The sequence below is a fragment of the Mycteria americana genome, chromosome 7 (genome assembly GCF_035582795.1).
Source record: "Mycteria americana isolate JAX WOST 10 ecotype Jacksonville Zoo and Gardens chromosome 7, USCA_MyAme_1.0, whole genome shotgun sequence".
Classification (NCBI taxonomy): Eukaryota; Metazoa; Chordata; class Aves; order Ciconiiformes; family Ciconiidae; genus Mycteria; species Mycteria americana.
In genome coordinates this window covers 67,682,812-67,706,413 of record NC_134371.1, presented here as the reverse complement: position 1 = coordinate 67,706,413, position 23,602 = coordinate 67,682,812, and the positions used below count along the sequence as shown (strand labels likewise).

Sequence of the window (23,602 nt, the reverse complement as noted above, 5' to 3'; positions counted from 1 at the left end):
AAGGGGATCAGCTTGCTAAGTGTTCTTGGTGCTAATTGCCGGGCAGAACTGTGGCAAAAGAATGTGCCCATTCATCTCGAGCAAAATCAGGACTGAGAGAAAATTTATTTATTTAAAGTAAATTTACTGACACGAGAAATTTGCCTGGAAAACTATGGCAGGGTAACATTTGCGATTGATTTTTGCTTAACACGGATCTTTGTTGGCTCAGGCATCAATAGCAGCATCCAACTAATAACGGGTCAGATGATAACTGTTTTCCTTCCCCACCGAGGTACCCACACATATTTTCCTGTTAACAAGATCAATAAACTTGACACATTCTGAAATCGATGATTAACTCCTTTTACAGTATTTGAAGTCGCCCAGGGTTATTGCTTTGAACAGCCAAAGCTAGAGCGTCATGCGTGTTTTTAATTATCAGGATAAATAATGTAACACCTTATAATCTTCTTCCTCGCACTTAGCGATTTTGTGATGAAGTAACACAAATTGCGATTGAGTAGCTAACTACATACAGACGGGCCGCGCAATGATGTTATCTTTATAGGAAAACTCATTCTGAAGGTTTTACACCGTATTGCAGTAGTGAAAGCAGCCTGGGTCAATACAGATTTATTCCCATTTTTAATGTTTTTACTAGACTGAATAAACACTTGCCCCAAGACTGAAACCACTGGTTCTCCTAAAGGCTGCGGAAGCCCAGGGTAAACTCTTAGGTTGAGCTGGGCGTGATTGACACGTCTTTGCAACAAGGAGTCGCACTGTTAGTTCAGGGTGAGGATTGTTCCCTCCAGCTTCACGTGGGCTTTCACAGCCCCTTCATCACGGGGCTCTTGCTCACAACGCTCCTGACGTTGGCTGATGACAGTGTGGCTGCCAATGGCATTGGGTGGCCCTTTTAAATCGCTGATTCTCAGGTGGTCTTCACAAGAGAGACCCGTTTGAGCGTGGGGCTGCCTGAAGCATGCCTGTATTCATCCTCCCCCGGGACTGGAGGACCTTGCTCCCAGCAGACACGCCGGGCCAGCCCCAGGGAGGTAGGACACTATTCAAGGTGGAAGGAGAAACATCTCGTAATCACTGAACCATTTAAGAAATCAGAAGATCTAAAGGTACATGGGGGGTGATTAAGAAAGGAAATTTTGAAGCTGCCCAGCTCCTGGCTGGGCAGCGATTTTGAGGAACAAGCAGCGGTCCAGCGCACGGCTCCGGGTCCCAGTCCTGGGATGTCTCATTAGGGGAAAAAGCAAAGGCTCGGTGCTGAGTCCATCTGAAGGGGGAGGAGAAGCATAAAGTGCCCGTGGGAAGGGGGGCAGGAAGAAGGGGGCTACATATGGACAGAGACAACTTTTCACGTGGGTGAAGGAGAGCCTGGGACGGGAAACAAACCCATTGCGCAAAGGCCATGGACACTGCCTCTCCCCCTTCCAGTACCCATGCTTTGTTTGCAATACTGTAATTATTATTATTTTTTGTTCTTGTGAATAATTCCTACCACAAGCAACCAGAGCTTTCACTACCCTCATGTTTCAAATATTTCATCTTAATTCACTTTTCAGCCTGCTGATAGCAGGGCTGGCAGCTAGCAGATAAAACAAAAACCTGCTTGAAGTTGTGCCCAGAGTTGAGCCATTGCATGCCGTTACGATCTGATGAACCTCCAACAGATACCTCATTGCTCCTCCTTTTCTTGGTTCCCCATCAACACAAACTGAAAATAGCAGAAGAGGATTTGTTTAAGGAATATCAACAACAGCTGGGCACTAAAGTAAAAGAAGAGCAAAATGAGAAAGAGATTGACATTTGCCCACTGAGATTTTACCACCTGGTTATGCAGGATATTTTATTACAACCACAGAAACATTATAGGCCTTTAAATAGGATTTCCCTTATAATTAAAGGCCTTACAGCATAAGGGAATCCCACTGTACCTTGGAGATGACCCCAGACATTAAGTGGTTTCTGAAATGTTTGACTATTTCTTCATTTCACCTCTTACACCTGACCAACCCCCATGGCTGTGCAAACTGCCAGCAGCCCAGGAAAGTGCTGTAAGGACATTCGACCACCAGAAGTTGCAGGTTTTTAAGTAAAACAAGACCATACAAGACTTTTAAACATGCTTGCTCCATGTGACGGAAGTTCAGTTTTCTCTTTCAGAAAATCATAATAAAGATGACTGATTCACAATTTCATTTGTCAGTTTTCTTAGTTACATTTAACCCATTCCGTGACAGCTAGCAATCATTTCATACCACAAGTACATGACACAGGTAGTACGATTATTGCCCTTCTTTCCTCCTACATCCAAAGACCTTTACATCCATCTCCACAGATGTACACATTGGGCAATAGTGCTAATGAGGCAACAGCCAGACGAGAGAAACTCACCTCATGTATTCTCCTGCAACACCAAAGTCTTCCGTTGGCTGCCATCCCACTGCAGGCTGGTGGGGGGGAAACCTAGGAGGTTGGTTTCCGGTCTTTTAGCTTTTTGTTGTGTTTTTTTTAACTGCTGTAGACAGACCAGCAAACCCCCCAAATATAATAGAAAGCTCCAAAAGCCTGGGACCGCAAGGGAGGGGGCTCTGGCACTTGGGCTACATCGTAAAATACGCCCCTCCTCCCCAAAACGACAGTATTCATCTCTATTTTAGCAACTCTTAGATGAAGAGCCATTGAAGAAGGTACTGTGTTGTAAATCTATGCAAATAAAACAACAGACCAATAATCTCTGCCAGAAACTTTAAGATACCGTGTTGTCCGAGCACAACACAAATCAGGTCTAATCCCATGTGAATCAGAGACACTCTAAAATGCAATTTTTTATTTGCTCTCTTTGAGGACAAGACATACATTCAGGGCAAGTCCTTTCCAAAATAAAGCAGCACAAAGACAGGCTCTGTTTAGCCCGTACTGTAACCTGACCCGGTCCAGGAAGGGTGAAATTAATTGTAATATTGTCAGAACTTGCCTCACAGCCTTTGGGCTCAAAGAAATCCTTGTAAGTCATTTAAATTGCTCTTATGATTAGACCTAAATGCGAATTTTTTTGATGAAAATTGTCTTAGAGAGAAAACCTCATCATCTTCGGAAAACTGGAATGTTCCACAAAAACATAGTGGTTTGGACAAAATTGCTCCTGCAATCTTTTAGCAGCTCCAGAAGGAATTTTTGGGTTGGCTTCAAAACAGCTGTTATCTGGAATGACCACATGAAATATGGGAAACTCAGGTTATACCTCTGCTCTAAAGCAGAGCCAGCGTCTTCCTCCTCTCAAGTGAGTATATGCTAGGCTAGGGGCTATGCAACATTTATTTTCTGAGATAAATGCCTAATGGTCTCAGCTTCATTTCAACATGGAATAAACCCAAATATCGAAGGCTCAGTATTTTTATTCAAATCCAATGCTTTTTTTCCAACAAGTCTTAGCTGCAGCCTCAATGTGGAGCTTAGTAGCACGAGTCCTCTGTCCTGGGGTGGACTGAACTCCTACCCAGACAACTTCTGCCAGGGAGTTCAGTGGGAAAAAGGCCTCTGTGTGACATTAAGGATATATAGCATTAATAGGAACAATACTTGGCAGGCCTGACTATTTGGTTTACTCACAAGTCTTGAGTTAAACCAGCTCACAAGACTCAATTTATTGTTAGACAGACACAGATTGCCAACTGTGCGTAATGATCTTTTTCTTTTTGCAACAGTTAAAGGATACCTCCATGAACACAATACCCTGAAGGCTGCAGGAGATGATCAGGGTGAGTAATGCAACTTTTCAGCCTTTCCTGATTTTTTTTTTTTCCTTTCTGTTGCCAAACAGAAGAAACTTCAAAACGATCCTCACTTTGCTCCTTTTTAAACAAATCAGGAAAATACACACACAGTCTGTAACTCACGGTCAAATTATATAATTACAGGATTTCTTTAAGTGTTTGTATAAACACTGACAATTGAGATCACCAATTAGAGAAAGGAAAATCTATCCTCTACCTGCACTTTATGCATCAGCCTCCCCAGGTTCCTGCGTGGAATTTGAAATGTTCCTAGATCCACAGTGTTAAAAGATGACAATAAGGTATCTGAGCCTAGTTTATAACGACAGCATAAATTCACCTTTCAGTGTTATCCTCAGCATTTATCAAACATGGTCAAACAAGCTCAGTGCAACAGGACTAATGCAGCAAGGCTAAATTAACTTGCTGGAAAGCAGCTAAGTATAAAAAGGCACAAGACCTGATCCAGTGTTTCCAAAATGCTGAAAGCTGAGCACTTCCTAAGCAAGTAAAAGCAATTTCATCTTTTCATCTTCACTTCCACCGTGGGCAGTAATAGACGCACAATCCACGCTGCCTGCTCCTTCTGGGGCATGTCGAGAAACTCTTTCACTGTATAAAATGCACCGTACCGACTTTTTTTCCCTCTGTTTGGATGTGCAGTGGGAATTAGCACAAGATCTGTGTTACCACTTCTTGAGGAAGGCCACCACGCAGAGCTGAGATCTAATTTTGCCAAAAAATGAAATAGCAGTGCTTGCGTTCCTGTCCTTAGGTACCAGAGAACAGCTGCTGAAGTGAGCTGGGTGTAGCAGGATGCTGCACGAAGCTGCCTGCGTAGACTTGTGCTTGAAAAAGATGTGGTGAGCAGGCAACGGTGCCACTCATAAGCAGACAAGTTGGCTTCAGGACAAGGGGAACAAAATGCTGGGGTCAAGTTTTCAACTCCCCCAGTCTCTTGGGGTCTTGCTACAAATCCTGTGTGCAGTGTCAGGGTTACTGACTATGCAACTGGGTCGTATTAAAGCCTCGTAGAAATAAAAGTACAAATACCCTTCAAATACCGGCTGTAGCACTTCACAAAGGCCATTTCTATACCAAACATTTATTTGCATATGTAGTTGCTATGGGTGATCCTGTGCAGAATGAAAACAAATCCAGTTCTTAATAGCACATTGTCTTTTCGCTTGTATTATAAAAATGCATTAGGGAACTCTGGCTCCCGATGCCCAAGTCATAATGTACTTTATTCATTTTTCCCTCTCCACTTAAAAAAATATTGACATCAGTGTAATTAATTTGTTTTCAGATAATACAACTATGTCTCCGTATTGTGTCATACCTCTCCTTTGTGCCGCATGAAGACAGAAGGGCTTTCTGTTTGCACTACAGGCAGATAAGGGCGGAACACTTCAGCTAAAATTTGTAAAAATATTTATCAGATACCCTTTCCAAACTGAAAAGCACTTTCTAAGGTCAATCTTGATCCAAAGTACAGGCCAGTTTCTTTTCTGTAGATTTACCACAGCATAACAAAATACAACGTAACCCACTTCATTAGTAAGAGCTGGGCTAAGAGCTCTGTGGCAAAGCACTCGGATTTTTGCAGCATTGCTCACGTGAAAACCAGCGGACGATGCACGGCCGCAGCAGACAAGAACAATAATCCAGTGGCACAGGTTTTGGCCTGCACCTCCAGAGACAGAGCTCGATTCTCTGTTTTGTTACAGGCTACACATGCAATAGCTTGGGCAAAGCACCCCGGGGTGTCAAACCCGGACAAGGTGACCAGAGCGACTTTAGCTGCATCTGAGGTAGCACTACCAGCTGCAGTTAAGGCAACTGAAATATACCTTTAATGTTACTCTGGCTCAGTATCCCGTATGTGGTCTGGGAGATAAGAGCAGGTAAAGAGGCAAAGGATCCTGGAATTCTCAGATAATGTGTACATTTAGCTACATAGGTACCTTGAGGTAGATAAAATCACAGAATCGCAGAATCGTATAGGTTGGAAAAGACCTTTAAGATCATCGAGTCCAACCATAAACCTAACACTACCATGCCCACCACTGCACCATGTCCCTAAGCACCTCATCCAAACGGCTTTTCAATACCTCCAGGGATGGGGACTCAACCACTTCCCTGGGCAGCCTGTTCCAGTGCTTGATAACCCTTTCCGTGAAGTAAAATCTCCTAATATCCAGTCTAAACCTCCCCTGGCGCAACTTGAGGCCATTTCCTCTTGTCCTATCACTTGTTACCTGGGAGAAGAGACCGACCCCACCTTTCTACACCCTCCTTTCAGGCAGCTGTAGAGAGCGATGAGGTCTCCCCTCAGCCTCCTTTTCTCCAGGCTGAACAACCCCAGGTCCCTCAGCCGCTCCCCATCAGCCTTGTGCTCCAGACCCTTCCCCAGCCCCGTTGCCCTTCTCTGGACACGCTCCAGCCCCTCAATGTCTCTCTGGGAGTGAGGGGCCCAACACTGAACATAGTACTCGAGGTGCGGCCTCACCAGTGCTGAGTGCAGGGGCGTGAAGAAATATGCACTAGAAAAATGCACCAGAATACTGTCTATAACCAATCCATTTAATACAAGACACAAATATGGCTTCCTAAATTCTGTACCACATTTACACAGACGTTTTCATTTATTTTTGCTTTCTCAGGAAAAGTTCAAGAGCATGCCTCCTCCTAAACCCTGCACCCTGGTGCCTCAGCAGTCACCTTACTGCCCGCAACGCTACAGGAATGTTGCAGAGAAAATCACAGCAGAATAATCAGAACATGGGAAAAGGTGAGAGAGTGGCATAACAAATAAGTGTGCACCAGATCAAAGTCCCAGTGAAGAGGACAAGTCCAGCTCTCCCTGGAAACGTTTCAATTCCACGACTAGCATGCTCACAGCAGATAATCTGACTCTCAGAGCTTGGCAAAACTAAGGGAGTGTTATTTTCACTCGAATGAAGTAATGCAACAGAACGTAACGTGGTTTCTGTCAGCATCAGCCACTCAGACTTCATCTTCATACCGCGTGATTTTTTTGCACAAATATATTTATATTGGCCTCCACATAGAATATCCCACTTCCAGTTTGCATCTCGGATCCTATATGGCGTGCGTACAAGCTGTTGCACCAACACGCAGTGGGGCTAAAAAAAGGTCCCGCACCAAAACTCGTGGGACTTGCCTTCAGTCCTCATTCAAAATTTCCACCGTCACTACGCAACGCTGAGGTAGTTTCTGTGACAGCCACAAAACATGTTACAGGGCTGGAAATCAATATACCTCCTTCACCAGGATCCTGGGGGTCAAGCCCGGTGCCCAGCCCGGGCACAGGAGCCCTGGGGTGCTGGGTGCTGGCCGTGGGCAGCAGCAGGGAGGTCGGTCTCAGGGTGCTGCTGGAGTGGCTCTCCGGTGAATCTACTCTTGCCTCTTTATCGGCATTTTTTCTTCTATAAAATTTAGCTTCTATGACCAAAAGGGGAAAGCTTCTCTGTTACTCTTTGAAATCCACAATCAAATTCGCAGTTGGCCAAGGCTCACCTGGACACCGGCCAGTGGTTATGCATTTTTGTGTTGAAGGAACCATGCTGATATCCAGCCACACAGAGCCACTGTATAAAAGATCTGTTTTACTAAAAAACCCAGATGTGTTTAACTAAAAAAAAAAAAAAGAATCTTAATCACTGAAAAAGAGGATGGGAGAATCCTGTGGGGTTTGTGGTTTCACAAGCCTTGCAAGCTATTTCTGGGAATCACAAACCCCATTTGATTTTATGAATCAAATGCCCCTTAAAATTAGAGCCCTCTCCTCTCCTCTTTTCCTCCTCTCTTCTCCTCATTCCCAGTGGTTAAATAAAGAACAAAACAATACCATATTTAGGTTATATATATATAGAAAAGGCGCCGTTAAGAATAAAAGGACTGTTCGAGAGCAATACTGACACAAGGACTGTATATACTCTACTCAGGAGGTGCCAGTCTGTGGTATACACATCCAGTCTGATTTACATTCACGCCGTTGTCTCTCTGCCGCACAGTAACCACTGCACATCCAAGAGCAGTAATATTGATGAGCTAGTCATTTTTCTCCTTTAAAACCTAAAACACCATGTCTTGCAAACTTACAGAATACTTCCAAGAGGTGCCACACTGTTCTTCCAACGTTGCCACTGTAATAAAGTCAAAAGTCTGCGTTGTTGAGTGAAATATTTCACCTGCAGGTTAAGCCTTTTTGAAATGTACTCACAACACAATAAATTGCGTGTGGTTTTTGTACAGCTCCGACACAGAATATACAGAGCATTTTCCTGAACTCTTCCCACTGGACTACATGCCAGCAGGGTTTGTCTAGCTCGCTTTTAGACTGGACCATGTGAAAAGGCATTTTTATTTTCTTTCCCACTATAGCTCTTGTGGCAGTTCTCAAACAGAGTGCAAGGGTGCTCCACCTCCTCTGATTTCAGTGACTTGAGCCCAGGATTTCTCCTGGAGTGGGTGAAGTTCAGGGCAAGCACAGGGCCATCGCTCCAGGTAGTGGAAACAATACAGAACGAGAAAAAAAGGACAATAATAATAATAATGGAAAAGACTGGGCATACAACCATGTTCCAGGCCAAAGTATCTCTATTGTTATATCAAATTCTCTCATCTCCAGGAATCTGCTGTGCTCTGACCTCAGCCCTTTCTGATTTCGACCTCTGTAGCAACCGGAGAGACCTGAGGTTAAGATACACACTTCTACATCCTTAAAGGATGAAACCTTGCCATGGATGATGGATAAAAAGTGAGTTTCAAAGTGATGTGAAGTATGGGAACTTCAAAAATAATCTTAAAGTCGTAGTCTTTCAGGAAATTTTTAGAAGCGATGGCTACAGCCATGTATATATATGTGTGGACAATATATATGCACACACAGAAATATGCAACGCACAAGTATACACCGACACATGCTGGAAAATAGTTAACTAGCAAAATAAATGCTCCCTTTGATCTTCCTCAAGTTATTCAGTTAATTAGAGTTTGCATTCATAAATTCCATGGAAAAAAGAAAGGGCTAAATTAGCTGATGGTGGCCTTTTACACCAAGAGCCAGCAGGACCCGACTTATCTGCCAGAAGAGCCCCCCCCAGACTCCTGCCTGTTGTGGAGGTGCCCTTGACACCATCCACTTTATGGAAACTATTCCAGTAGTCCGAGAGCCGGAGCCGGCGTGGCCGCCCGGCTCCTGGGCACGCATCCGGACCGTGGGAGAGAGGCGTTGGCACTCTCCCCACAGCTCACTGAGCTGCTTGTAGCTGGCGCTGTATCTGTAGCACCTTCCGGCAAAATGAAAGATAAAATAATGATTTATTTATAAAGCAGGAGCGTGGGTTGTTTTGGTTTTTTTTTAAAAATAAAAGAAGCTTCTTCAAGCTATGTCAGAGACGCAGAGCAGCAGAGCACGTTAATGGAATGTAACTCCACGGTGTCGCAGATAAGGCCTTTAAAGCTGACCTTTGCCAAACACAAGAGAGTTAAAGGAAGGACGTTCGGGTCAGCCAGTGCTTTACACTGCAGCAATACCTTGGGTTCTTGATTTCCTTATGGACTGCAGTGGTATGTTTCTGCTGGAGTTTCTTTCATTCACTTCAGACTGATTTGCAAATCAGACATGTGGCTCTGGCTAACTATAACAGTGCTTAAGGAAAGCAGAAAGAATAACGATATAACACACACATGAATTATGTTATCTAGCGTTGCCTGTCTTCTCTTACAGAGTCATCCATTTAACTTTTTTATTTTTAAGCTACAGGTGGCCCATCTATTTTTCTGCCATCACATCAGCGCAGAACTCTGCACCTACAAATTACGCGAAGAAAAAGTGCGGAGCATATGGATTTCTTTAAAAACATGATCCTCAAATTAAATCCTTAAATGAACAGAACCTTCCACTCATGGTAGATTGATAAAGACAACATGGGAAAAGCACGCCCACTGAGCAGGGCTGCTACTTGCCACCAATTTTGTTCATTGCCCTATCATAGAAGAAACTCATGCTGATAAGGCACAAACACTACCCAAGTACGAGTTTTCATTTCCACAACATCCTTCAAAGTGCTTTCCGGATTTAGCCTTCATTTAACCACTGTAAAATAATATGATATGTCCCTGTGATGATGTACAGTAAGTGTCCATTCGCTCAGAGCAACACCAGCGGTCAGCCTGCACAGCAGAGGAAGAGACCTAGGTTCCCGTGAATGGATTTTGGGGAACTGAAATGAGCTGAACCCACGGACCCACAGCCAGTTTAACCAAAGCACCAGGACCAATGCCCTAACTTTTGAGAAAATGGCAGTAAGATATTTTCTGACCCAGCTTCCAGGACTATTCCTTGAAGAAAGTGTTTCCCCATAGCACTCCCATGAGTCTTAAACGATGGAGTCCTTAACGACGGAGTCTTAAATGATGGAGTCTTAAACTCCCATGAGTTGACCAAGGAGTACATCTATCACTCTGGACCTTGAAAATTGAGGCTGGCACAGACGGGGTTGGTTTTCACAGATAAAAGCAGGTATTTCGTATGACTGTACCTATTGCTTATCTAATAGCAATGAGGAGTCCTAAAATGGCATCAAGACTATGAAACAACATAATAGTCTGAGGGCTGATGCATTCAAGGGTCTCACAGGGAGCAGGCTCCGAGTTCTCTGCATAGTTGAAGAAATTTGCATTCAAAATACCAGAAAAATGAGGTATTAAACTCTAGAACAACTTAAAGAAATTTATTTTTCAGACAAGAAAATTTAGCAGAGCTGTACAACATGTTCTGTTCCCCTGTGCTGAAGAGTACTGCTGCCTTTAGCCAGTACTTCTTCAAATGCTTTTTTGTGAGACTTACCAATGTAATGTGGGCTCGCTCTTACCACAGGCACTTCCCCCAAATTTTCATTAATTTCATAGCTCCAAATTTGTTGGCCAACTTGTACGGGGAGAAAGCTATGCATGAGGAGGCTATACAATACTCAAGATATTGTTTGCATGGAAAGAACAGCAAACAGCAAGGAACAGATTTCGAGGCACTTTCCCTCCTGCATTCCCTCCTGCAAATTCTCTTTGCAATTTCACTTCACGCAGCTGGACCTAACCTGCTGCTGCTATCTGTAAGGCGCTTGCACTCATGCCACTGGCAGCAGATAGGAACTAGGTTCGAGACAATGTACGCTGACCTTTTTTTCACTCTAATTTAGTATGAGTTCCAAGTTTATAATTTCTTTGTCATAAGCTCCTTCCTGATGCTCTTATTTCATAGGTCAAATCTGGTTAGCTTCTACAGGAATGTAAATGTTCTCCATTCAATAAAACGGAGATCCCTCTGCACATTTCTTTGGATATGTTTCTCTCCAATATTTAGTACAATGTGATCTCTTAGTAGACAGAGCCCACAACCTCCCAGGGTAATGAAGTGTAATTAAATATCTTCTTTGGTTACAAAGTTATAAGGCGCAATTATGAAGAAAACTATTAAAGAGGACATCTCACTTTTTTTTCACCTTTTCACATTCTTTGTGTTTGTACACATGTATACCAATAGGCAGCGAATGCTGAAAAGAAAATTAAAATCCTGGATTAGGTCACTTTAAAGCCAATTTAATGTTTGATATGGTGCATACAGAAAACAGCGATGGTTTGTTCCCTGGATATATGGGCTTTGCACGCAGAATAAGACAGGGCCATGTTAAGCTAGAAGAAGGGTGTTTAGCTCAGGTGCAGTGTAATACTCCGAGTCTCCAAACCAGCACTCATGACACGAGTTTGTTTCTTCCTCATGGTCCAGATGGTGCTGTGTAGACATCACCTTAGAGCTCAGCCCCACGCTCACTGAATTAGAGGGACCATTTGCTGTTACTTCTCCGGAACTGGTGAGGTTTTTAGCTAGTTAAGCTGTGGGTTTTTTTTTTGCAGAGGGAGCAAAAAAACGCCAAAACCCTGCCAGAAAGAAAAATGGGAAAAAGGTTCCCAAATCTATTTTGTTTTAAAAAAGTAAGGCAATCCTGAGTGGCCTAGACAGTGACATTCCAGCACAGCGCTCTGCTTTCTGCGCTCACACAGCTCTTCTGCGGGTTTCTGACCACCAAGGACGTGTTGCTTAACCTTACAAATTTCAGAAACCCCAAAGCAGGTGGAAGCAGACACAAAATACGCATCTTTTCAACTCATTAATTAAGTCTCCAAACTGTTAAAGAGCACAACAGCCCTCACTTCCCACAGCACCATGAAGCTTTCCTCGCCAGAACACCGCAGTCACAAAACGGAGCCTAAGTCTGAGCAAAGAGCTCCCGTTCCAAAACAAACGCAGTAACTTCACGTCAGATACCTTCAAAAGGGAAGACAAAAACACATTTTATGATGTTCCAATAGAGGGCATCCTAGCATGTCCTTTTGTGGTCAGATGCTTCCCCTAATTTATATCCTCTGCAATACTTTGTGAACGATCTTCTGTAAGGACAGCCAGGAACATTCACATCCCCAAGCTTTTGCATCCCTTGTAATCGTATTAATAGTTTCATTTTATGTTTTTGTTGGTACTGTATTTCTCTTCTAATGGTGCAGCTTCCCTCACCAGGAGAGGCGGGTTTTCAGCATTGTTCCATGCATGTAAGATGTGAACAAGCTGGACACACTATCACAAAATTAATTTCAAACTTCAGAACAGTTGAAGATCACACTTGAAAACAATAAGGAACTACAAAACGTGAGCAAGTTTGACCATGTGTCTTGAAACTAGAGGGGAAGACAAATGTACGTTCTCAAAAGCTACCAAAGACGGAAATTCCACTGCCAAAATACAACAACGTGGCAACTGCTCAGACCCAGCAGCATGGACCCAGCAGCAGGAACCAAACCTGAGCTCCAGGATACAGGTAGCTGTTGTAAAAACAGCCACGACTCCCACCCACGTATTCAATCTTTAAAACCTCAGTTTTAAGACAGTTTACTAGTACAGGCACAGATAGATACAGATACAGCTTATGACCATCAGTCCCCTTAAAATCAGCAAGAAGCCCCTAGGTAGTAAAATCTACTTATAGTGATAAGTATTTTCTGGATTGGGCCGTGACATGTATGAAAGATCAGTTTCTACTCGTATCTGTAGGTACACTGAAATCAATTCAAAGACTGAAGGCACTAGAGGATCTAAAGGTAATAATATTGGAAATTAGGAAGTCTAGGGTAAGAAATAGGAATTGACATGATAACATGAAAATATATCTACGAGACAGATAATTCCGTTATAATAAATTATCATACTATCTGACTTAAAATGGAAGGTAAAAGTGCTCCTGTCACACAAAATGAAAAATGAACTTCTGACTGCTGAAATGCAAGATTAATGAATCGACATAACAGACATGAAACAACTTACGATGATCCTGGACTTGCTGTTGGCGGGGGACCTGGAAAAGTGACAGAAGAAAAACAGCGTGATGAGTTATGGTGAGGTAGCAAGCAGGAAGCTTTTGAAAACCTTTTAAAAGATAAAAGTAACAGTCTGTCATGTTGGATGTGGTTTATGTAGTTTAATAGACGAGTCGCAGTTTCTCAGTACCAAAGACAAGACTGTATCCTGTAGCAGTGACTGCCAAACGCCACGGATGAGGACAATAAACAGGTGAGACACTCGTCCTGCAATTCAACTGTGTCTCGGGCCACCACAGAAAAGGTTACAGCAAACCACAGGAGGCTTGTACAAAAGTATGTTGTAACCGTAACTGGGAGAAAACAGCATCATTTCCCCTTATCAGTCTTCATTATTTATCAGGGAATTCATCCTAGGCCTGATTGAGAGGCATTGATCAAATTTATTCTGACCCCAGCGTGCTTTGATTGAGAGGGTTTCGTTGTTATTGCCCTCCATGCTTATATTTTGGCAGCTACTGGAAGGGCTGAGCGGGCTGGAGTGCGTGTTCACCGGCACAGAACAGACTGAGTAGTTGGCTGCAGCAGATTTCAGGGCAGTTCATATTAATGAGTATTTGCTCTAGAAAATGAATTGTGACATTAAATATTGTTCGAGTCAGAAAAAAGAAAAATACTCACTGTTTTCTACAAGAGCATCTATAAAAGTATCATCGCTCAGATAAAAATCTCCTACATTTCAGATACAGGCTAAAGGACAACTGCCTTATGAGAGAACATCTAATGATTAATTTCTGATGAGAATTTAGAAAATGTGGGAGATTCATGAATAAAGACTATGAAACTCATCACATACATCATTTATTGTGTGTTATTTGCCCAGTTCCTAAGGGAATTAACTAGGACTCTGTGCAAACATCTTCATCTCAGTGAATTATTTCCCTCTGAATGTGGAGGTGGGGGAGAAGGCACACAAAACCTGTTTCCTCTTTGGAATCTTCCCAGTCGTAAGACCAGCTCTGAAGGCAATTATCTCAATATAAACTTTGAAGAAAAAGTGCTTATTTTACCTGACAGGTGTGTATATGTGTATATATATATATATATAACATGCCTCCAATCTATACTGCAAGCTGAAATTTCTCACTTACTAGCGACAAAGGAGGTCACTTGAGAATAAAATATTTTTTCTCGTCTGGTCTGAATCCACTCAGGTAGCATGTTAATGAACATTGCTGGTTAGTGGCCCCTGTGTTTCAGTCCAGCTTCCAGTAGCTTTTATATAGTTAAAGCCCCCGCTACAGCTGGCAACACAGGCATCTCAGCTGAGCGAAGAGCAACCAGGCAGAGAGGATAAGCTGCCATCCCGGAGATGCTCCCAGAAATAGGCTGAATCAGACCGGCCAACACTACTACATCAGTGCATGCATTTTCAGTAGATAAACACACCTTTCTCCAGAGCTGTGCTTGTAAGTAACAGTTTGAACAGCTTAAGAGGAGAAAGCTTACCGAATTTCACAAACAGCACACCAGTTGTAGAAACAGTCTTTCTGCCGTTAGTCGCAACGCACTGGAAGTAGCCAGTATCTGTCGTGTCAAGGTTCCTTATTCGCAGTCGAGACCCATAGCTTGTGGCACGGAAGGAGATCCTCCGGGGTTCTTGGACAACCGGAGCATCGTTTTTCAGCCAACGGACCGTCGGAGGAGGATTGCCAGAGACTTTACAGTGCAGCTCTGCAGTCTGGCCAAGGGTGGTAGTTATGTTATTCATAGGTTCGTCAAGAGTCAAGAAGTAGTCTGTTAAATAAAAAGAAAAAAGGGTGAATAAAGAACTCCAGCTCAGGACATGTTGTTTTAAAGAAAGCTCATGCTTGTCTTTGAAAGGGAAACAAGGGAAGCGGCTATCAGGTTTAGTAGAAAACAATAATACTTCTTAATTGATGTTTCAGGGCAGGCAATAGGTCCTACACAGTTTTACATGGTAATAAAAGGAACAAATTTTGGAATTTCCATTGCAACGCTGTATTTCTTGAAAACTTCTCTTCCGTCATACACCCATGGATTCTCTCTACTCTCTCAACATCATCCTGTTTGGCTTCATTCAACACAGAAAGAGGAGGTAACACTGCTTCTCTTTTTTCTTTTATTTTTCCTTTTTGCTAACTAATAAACATGAAAAACATGGATCATTTTGTTCGTTTTGATACCTCTGCCTATGCAGATCTGCCTCTGCTCATGTTAGGACCCACAAAATATAGGAATATATGAAACGAACCACTCAGCAGTGAAGATCTTGGAGCCATTTTTAATTGATCCGCAGAGCAGCGTAGACAGTACATTGTTAATGATTTTGTAAGCACTAACTGCATAGGTGAGGAATAAGGATCCGATCTAGGAGATGGAGACTTTTTTCTCACTCAGTATTTCCCTTGCTAAGAGTACTAAAGTTTATCTTAAATCTGAAATAGGTGTCATGATAGGTGCAAGCAGAAGATCAAGAATTCTTTTGTTAAGATAGAGAATGTTAAATGAAAATTCAGCAAAATTAATCTCTTCTAATCCATTCAGGAGCATTGCCTTCTCCTGTCAAGTGCTATTCCATTTTGCATCGTTCAGGAAGAGGACTATTTCTAGTTAACTGTATTCAACATTTAATTAAATCCTTTAAAGGCAGAGAGCGAGATGGATTGGGTATGGGGAATGGAATACGCGGGCTTTCATCTCGGTGGCACAGGTTCAAATCTAAGAGTGGTCATTAGTGGCCAAACCCCATTATCATGTGCTGGCTGTCTCAGCAGGGCGGCCAAGGAATGAGAAATCCAGAGGCTGCACTCTGCTGCTGCGCTCTCAGAGCCAAGCCGGGAGGTCAAGCAAAGCCTATCAGTAAGTAAACCTGTGCTGTGCTGCTTATGCTCCGCCATTCTCAGGTACATCTACTGGTAACTCCAGCAATAAGCCTGTATAAAAGTATGAAAAAAATCTCTAGCATGTATAAAAACAGCTTAGCCAACTAACTTGCCTAACTAATCCACTTCCCGAATTATTTATTTTAATCGGGTCTTCACTAGCTACCCCCTTCACTCTGTTTTGAGTATATCAGTCTCTTTCCTTTGTATTTAATCTGTTCAGCATGTCAGCTGCTACCCTGTATTTGCACAGCACCTTATACAATGCATCCCTGTCTCATTTGGTCCCGAGGAGCTATTAGGATAAGCGTTTAGCACGAAGGAACTGCCCAGACGTATTTTTTTCACCGATCAACTAGCCTTTTAATGTGCAGGTATGACACTGTGCAAAAAAACCCCTGCTTTTACCTACCTTCCCACGGATCTAATGAGTTAGGAAATCTTATGTACGGGGTAACAAGGGCAGAGATCCCAGCCCTCGGTGAAGACGGACAACAGGGTTCGATGTCTCTCGCCGGGGGTGTCAGCCTGGCCTCTTAGCTCTCCAGAATCATTTCTGCATGCTTCATTACAAGACTAGAAATGTTTCTGACTTACAATCTTAATAACCTCACCGGGAAGCACAATCTAAGTCAGCACACGTATTCTTGGGTTCTCTCCACAATCTGGGTTTAATAAAATCACACTAATAGCATGGAACCGGATAACCGCATTTAATTACCCAATGTAACATTTCTATACCACAGTCATTTATATAATTCCTGATAACATTTCAAAGGCTGGTTCAGACATCTACAGTATAACACAGAGAACAGAATGGCCTCAGTCCTGTGATGGTCTTGCTGACAAACACCACAGTAAATGTAATATTTTAAAGGTCCTATGTATACAGGAGAGGCAAATAAAGGAGTAAGGATGTAGGGTAGGTTTCCAAAGGCTGGAGAAGGATTTTAAAGTATCAGTAGCAGCAGTAAGTCAGTGAAAAAAGTACGGCTGTAACGCAAGAGCTATGGTGCAACTTCTCTATAGGTACAAACAGAAATCGCCTCTCAGCGTCAGGAGCTCCTGACTCTTCTCTAAGTGTCCTCCACGAACTACTACAGAAACACTAAAACAAAGTGCATCTGCTAAATTCAGCTTAGCTTAGTCCTCAAATACATAAATTTTGCATCCAAATCATAAATCAGATCAAGCAGATCACCTGAGATGAGATTTAAACAGGGCACGTTTCAAGCAATTGGAAGCTTCACGAGAAGATGTTTCTCACAGATAAAGCAGTTCTGTAATTGAAAATGAGCTGAAGATCTAACTGGGCTTCCAAAAATACTTGGACTGTTACTGAGGCATACAAAATGATGAGCATTCCTTCCCTGGCATGCAAAAAAGCCATCCATTGCTGCCCTTGCCCGACGTGGAGGGGCTGAAGAGAAGCCCAGCTTTATTTTTAATACTAGTATCTAACTCTCACCTACCAAAGCCCATCAAATCTCCAAAGCTACTGCCGCCATCCTCTCCGTTTAATAACAACTATGCAAAGAACATATAAAATAGTTCCTGCCTGCGGCCAGGTTTCTGTCCAGGTCACCCCCCATGAGCCACTCTCTGGTGCCATCAGCATCAACATCTCCTCCTTCTGGGACCAAAGGCCAAGAAAAATGGGTGCAAATCCTACTTTTGTGCTTTCAGCAGGAGGCGAATAGGGCTGATGAAAGGGGGTGGACCCGCTGCTTGCACACACGATGAAGACATCGTGTCTCATGGCTATGGTCTTAAGAGCACACCACGTTTTACCATATTTCATTTGACAGTCTCCCTGCCATCAAGGGGCTCCCCAGAGGCCCAGAGTTGACTCCCTCTGACCTAAAGAATAATTTCTTAGAAACAGGATGGTTCTTATGTACAAAGTAATTACTGCGCTTCTGAGAATTAACCAGTCTAGTGGCACTGGCCATTGGAAAGTCTGAGTTTTAATCCTGGCTCGGAGTAGTCTTGGGTGAATCACTTCAGTTGTGATTTTTAGAAGAGCCAAAGGGAAGGAGACACCCAAAGCCAATCAAAGCTCACATGGGATTTGTGCAACTAAGTCCTTTTAAAAACAGCCTTAAACCTTTTGGCTCAATCTCTCCAGCTATAAAGTGAGGATAATAATCCCTCTTGCATCATGGGGAGGCTGTTATGTACATTAATGAGATAATGCTCGTAAAGCACTTTGAAGGTGAAAAGTGCTATGCTGGGATAAGCACTGTTATTACATTTTAAGTTAAATCTCAGGGTTTCAAGAACATAACAAAAGCCGGTCCATATTTTAGAGTAGCACTCTATAAAAACATTTTGGAAACATTTTAATTTGCAGGCGTATGGGAGAATAGCCTGACAAAGTTCTAAATAAAATTTAGCCCACCTATAATTTAATAATAGTCAAACTGATTTTTTTTTAATTTGTAAAAACAATTTACTGCTGGGCCTAGACCCTGAATGCCAAGTTTCAGCCCACAGAGATTTTTTTTTTAATGGCTGAGTTATAAACCCTTGAAAAATGCTGACAGCCCCTTTACTATAGCAGCACTAGCGGGTGCCCTATAATGAACTTTTAAATGACTTGAGATAATATCTGGAAAGCCAAGCCTGAAATATATTTCTGGTTTTGAGCCGTTGCCAATGCAAACACAACACATCATAAGTCATCTTCATGATTCTAAGCGCATAAATTGGAGACACTGCATATAAAATCCAAATATTAGGTATCCTTCATGGCCAAACTTTTTGCTGGTTTGATGTTACAGAACAGCAACAGCTGTGCAAGGACGAAATGTAGTGTGTTGCGTGTCTCGAAAGAAGAAAAGTGTGTGTATTTCCACAGCTCTGTCTTGACATTGTTAAATAGGAGCCTGCCCGGTCGTAATAAATCCTGAAGTATTCTACTACTTTTAAGTGGAACCCAGGTGGCTTTCAAAATAAAAGCTCGTCCTCTCTGGCCAAGGAATGTTAATCTCCTCTGTGACCACATGGTTACTCTATCTTAAATTACCAAAGACACATCTTAGAGCAGTAACACCCTCTTTGCTTGGAGGAGGATTTTGCTGGCCACAGTGAGACCTTTTTTCCCCAAGTACGGTGTGTGCTATATGTTTCTGATTTCAGTAGGTGTTTAAAGCACGATGGGGATGCAGGATTAGACCCTGAAATGTTCATTTTATGAGAAGAATTGTTGTTTCATCTATCCTTCTCTTTATGCCCTTCTGAGCTTTCAGAATATTCACAGAAAAGCTAAAATTAAAGTTTCCATTCAAGCCATCGCAAGCCTGAAAACAGTTTTAATCCAGGTGCAACAGAGAGGCCAGTGTACCAAGTTACTTCCCATTATAGACGTGTGAACACAACTCTCAAGAAAGGAACATCTCCAGACCTTTTCTCAAGCAAACCTACAGCTGTGGGGACACCGTTTCCAGCTGCTGGACTGGAGAATAAGTTTAATTCTGGATTTGAAAATTCAAATCTGCATTGCAGCGTGTAAAGCAACCACCTGAGTGGTTAGAGTAAGGCAGGTGGGACACCAGTCTTACCGACTGCTTATTGCCTTTATCTGTTTGCACCAAAAGGATTAGCAGCTCACCGGTTCTTTGCCATAGCATACATTGGCAAGAAGAAATGCAGAAAGTGTCTCAGTCAGTGACTGCAAGACAGATATGTTTAGTGATTGGTAACTTAAAGAGTTGATGACTTTTGTCTAAAGGGAAAGTGCCTGTTAGGCACAACAGAAGGTCTGACACAGTCTTAATCACATTAAATCACAGATTTAATATACTAGTTTGGAAAGGAGCATTTACATTCATTCAGAGCTTTGGATTACCCACGTTAGTCCGGTCTGATGCTACACGTGGACGCGCCCCGTACTCACGTGTATCGGCACCACCATTGAGCTCAGACCTTTGGAAATTTTCTATATGGAATTGCTCTCTTTGGAGAAAGTCAACAACGCGGAGCCCACCCAGCCTGAAGATGCTGGAGGGGCTTGCTGGTTGTTCCATATGTTCAATCGACTTGAGTTTTAAGCTAAAGAAGGAAACAGCAGGATTTCTGACTGAAGCGTGGCCATAGACAGAGCATATACTTTTCAGTTGGAAAAAGGATTAACCACTGATTCCTTGATCTGCCCATAACTCACAAAGGAAGGCAACTCCGGCAGGTCTGATCTGTGGGTCTGATCAACAGACCTCTGTTATTAAAAGGGGCAAAAGGAAGAGTCCCGGCTGGAATTTCACTTATTTTAAATGAATAAAAGTAGAGGAATGACTGGGAGGGAAGGGATACCACTCTCAACCCATGATTTGGCAACCCATATGAAGAACATCAGAGTTAAAGAAGTCCAGACAATCATGCGGAAATACTCAACGTCAACTGTCTTGGGACAAAAGGAAATATCCTACTGCCTGTGCTTGCCCAGCTTATTTTCAAAGGAGTTTCCTCAGTGATGTGTACTGCAAGGCTCAATTCGGGATACACGCTGCAGCTGTGTGTTGGGCCTTCTCTTCCCAGACGCTATCTAGAGGGTTTAGTGCCACCTGAGGATAATTTACTGAACTGAAACAGGCTGACCACTGCCCAAGGCTTTATGGCTTTTCAGATGTCCACATGTGACATTCACTGTATTTGGGATTTTCAGAATTAATTGCTACTTTCTAATAATTAGCTGCTTAGAGGTTGCCCCGGGCCATAGGGGAGGGAGAGCTTGTGGAGGGAAACTGGGGCACAGATGCCCACAGACTTCAAAAAAATTTTCTGGGGCTGAGCACCTGAATCCCATTGCTTTTGGATAGGAACTGGACAACTCACGGCCCTTCATGCCAATGTGAATTCTTAATATGCATTTGAGAGTTCACATCTGCCTCTCCTTTTATGAGTCAACTTTCAGGTTGAAGGACAGATGTCTTGGTGATAGCTTTGACGCTATAATCTGGCAAGGGGAAATGAAGCTTTTCTTTACTCAGGAACCAGTTTTATGGCACAAGTAGGAAGCCTCTAAACTTTATCACAAAAAAAAGTGATTTGGAATGGGTAAACAAATGTCCACATCCAGCTATAAACCCAACTACTGAAAACCATCAAGGGATTTTGTTGTCACTTTAGAAGCTGCTCTGCAGTAAAGAGCCACGTACAAAAACTCAAACTATTAAAGGAAGGGTGTATAGAAAGGTATGTGCCTTAAGATTAATGCTGTAGAGTCAAAGAAAAGCTGTTATTTTTGACATTTTGACATAGCATCACTTTAGGATCTGGTTCTTATTAGCCCTTTCTGTGCCTTTTAAAGGTCTATTTTTTTTTAAACCAAAAATGTCAGGAAATTTGGAACAGAAACTTACAATAAAACACGTCCCTTGACCCTCTGATCTATCAATCTTTCAAATAAACAAAGATAGCTGGATGAGCCAGGAAAAGGTTATTATATATAGTTACCTTATGTAGAATGGTCAGATATTCACTGCACACACTGAGGTTGTATAAAAAATCCAATGTAAGTGAAGCATTTTGTGAAAGATTTTTACCATGAATGCCCAACGTTACTCAGAGTGGTTTCTTTTTCAGGTTGTGTTCTGTGACCTTCAAATTTCACACCCTGTATTATTTATAAATGAGACATTCAAGAAACACAAATTCTCAAATAAAAACGTACACTCCGTCAGTGGAAAAGCAAACAAAAGGAGCTAATGTAGTGTGGCTAGAAAAATTTTCAAACAAAGTAGCAGTAATTTACTGCCTCGCTACTAACGGGACCCCACAAATAGAATCAGAATCCTGAGCCCCATCAGGAGAGCTTGATTTACCGAATATCCCCCAGATAATAAAGGAAAATAAAAAGGTAAATTGTGCATGAATGTGAAAGCTGTAATTCTTCCCCTTTCACCACGCGTATCAAATTCACATCCAGTGATTTCAAAAGAAAATCTGGAAATCTCTAAAGAACTGGGGCCAAAGTCAGGAGGCCTCGATCCACCTGGTTTTCTCCGCATTTGGTTTTGTTTATGTTTTTTAAGATGTAGTTTGCCTAAGAGTCAAATCCTCCCTGGGACATCAGAAAGATTTTCCCTATAAGAACTCATAGCCAGGTCATTTTCCTGCCTGGAAAGACTTGCCAAGGTGACAGCTTTAGCCTGGATTTGTCAGTAAGGATGGCAAGGCTTGCTTCTCCCCTCGGGAAGCCCCCAGACCCAAAGGGTCTATCAGCAGTGTGGCTGTACCCACCGGGATGTCCTGCAGCCCCTTCTGCGCTCTGTGGCCTCCTCTTGCGCTGTAGCTGCCGTCCGGCCCAGCCTGCCAGGGGATGTTCTGCCCGCACAAGGATCTCCAAGAAGTTAACGACACGCAGTCCCACGCACAGGGCAGTGGAGCAAATACTGCAGCTCTCCCATCCCCTGTTTTGGCCTTCCACAGTTATTTTCTGCTCTGGATCCCCTGACCATCCAAGGGGAGGGATGCTCGCTATAGGTGATCCTTGTATTGATATGCCTTTGAATACTTAAGGATAAATCCCAGCTTAACCTTAAACCCCTGAGTGATTTGGGGTGCATTTTGTAAAATCCTGACTCTTGCTGCCAAGCTCTCCGGGGAATGTTTGCTTTCCGTGTAACACCTGGAGCACCACGAGACTGCTAAGTGCTGCCGAAGCAGTGTCCGCAAGGTCTACGCCACACAGAGAGGCTGTGAGCGGTGGGGAGCTCAAAGCCCCGGCTTGGGGTCGTGGATGTCTGGAAATGAAAACGGTTCCCAAGCCCTGAATCATTCTAACGTTTTATACTTGCTTGCCAAAGCAGATAGGCCACGAAAGGGAAAGGAAAATAGGCAGTATCTGCAAAAACTCACACTAATAGGTTTTCTTTGGAAACTGAAGGACCAAGTGAAGAGCTCCTGGGAGAAGGAGGTACCAGCAATGAGGTAACATGCTGCACCCCAGCACCGGTGTCCTCAGCTCTGGCTCAGCCACGGCCAGGACGCATCCTTGTGCATGGTCAAGGAGCTGCCATGATGAAACGAGCTCCTGAGGAGGCTGCAGGTGGGCATGGGGGGGCCGGGAGGACCTGATGGGGGAAGCTGCAGTGACGGCATCGTTCTCTTATCAGTCTTGTAGAGCGAACATCCACTGAAGTTGAATCCTACTCACAGTTAAAAGAAAATAACATTTCAAAGCTGACTGTTTCTTGGCAAAGACTCCAATATTATCTTTGCCTAAGGATGGAGAGTTCCCAAACAATTCCTCTACCGTACCAGATGTAAATGGGCTCTCATTCAAATTCAGGCCTATCTATTTCTTTGTAAAGAAACCGACATCTGACGGAAGGAAAAGCCTACCCTTCCACAATTGTTTTTGTGGAAGAGAAGCAGCTGAATGAAGGGCTCTTCACCTTTTTAAATAAGGATCAGGGAAAAGAAGAACTCACGGTAAATCGGAAGCTTTCTCAAACAAAGAGCTGGAGCAGGAGCTTGTCCCGTGGTGTAAGGGGAGAGAGGGGAAGCAATGCACAGGCA

General features: G+C 43.0%; 1 protein-coding gene across 3 annotated transcripts in view; it reads right to left on the bottom strand.

The window, feature by feature from the left end:
* Window positions 1–23,602, bottom strand: part of ROR1 (receptor tyrosine kinase like orphan receptor 1) — a 174,451-nt gene that overhangs the window by 29,014 nt on the left and 121,835 nt on the right. For all 3 annotated transcript variants that reach the window (XM_075508912.1, XM_075508913.1, XM_075508914.1), the window contains exons 3-4: window positions 14,685–14,972; window positions 13,183–13,213 (exon numbers count right to left, since the gene is read on the bottom strand). In XM_075508912.1, the coding sequence (XP_075365027.1) occupies window positions 13,183–13,213; window positions 14,685–14,972 (319 nt within the window). The remainder of the gene's footprint in view (window positions 1–13,182; window positions 13,214–14,684; window positions 14,973–23,602) is intronic.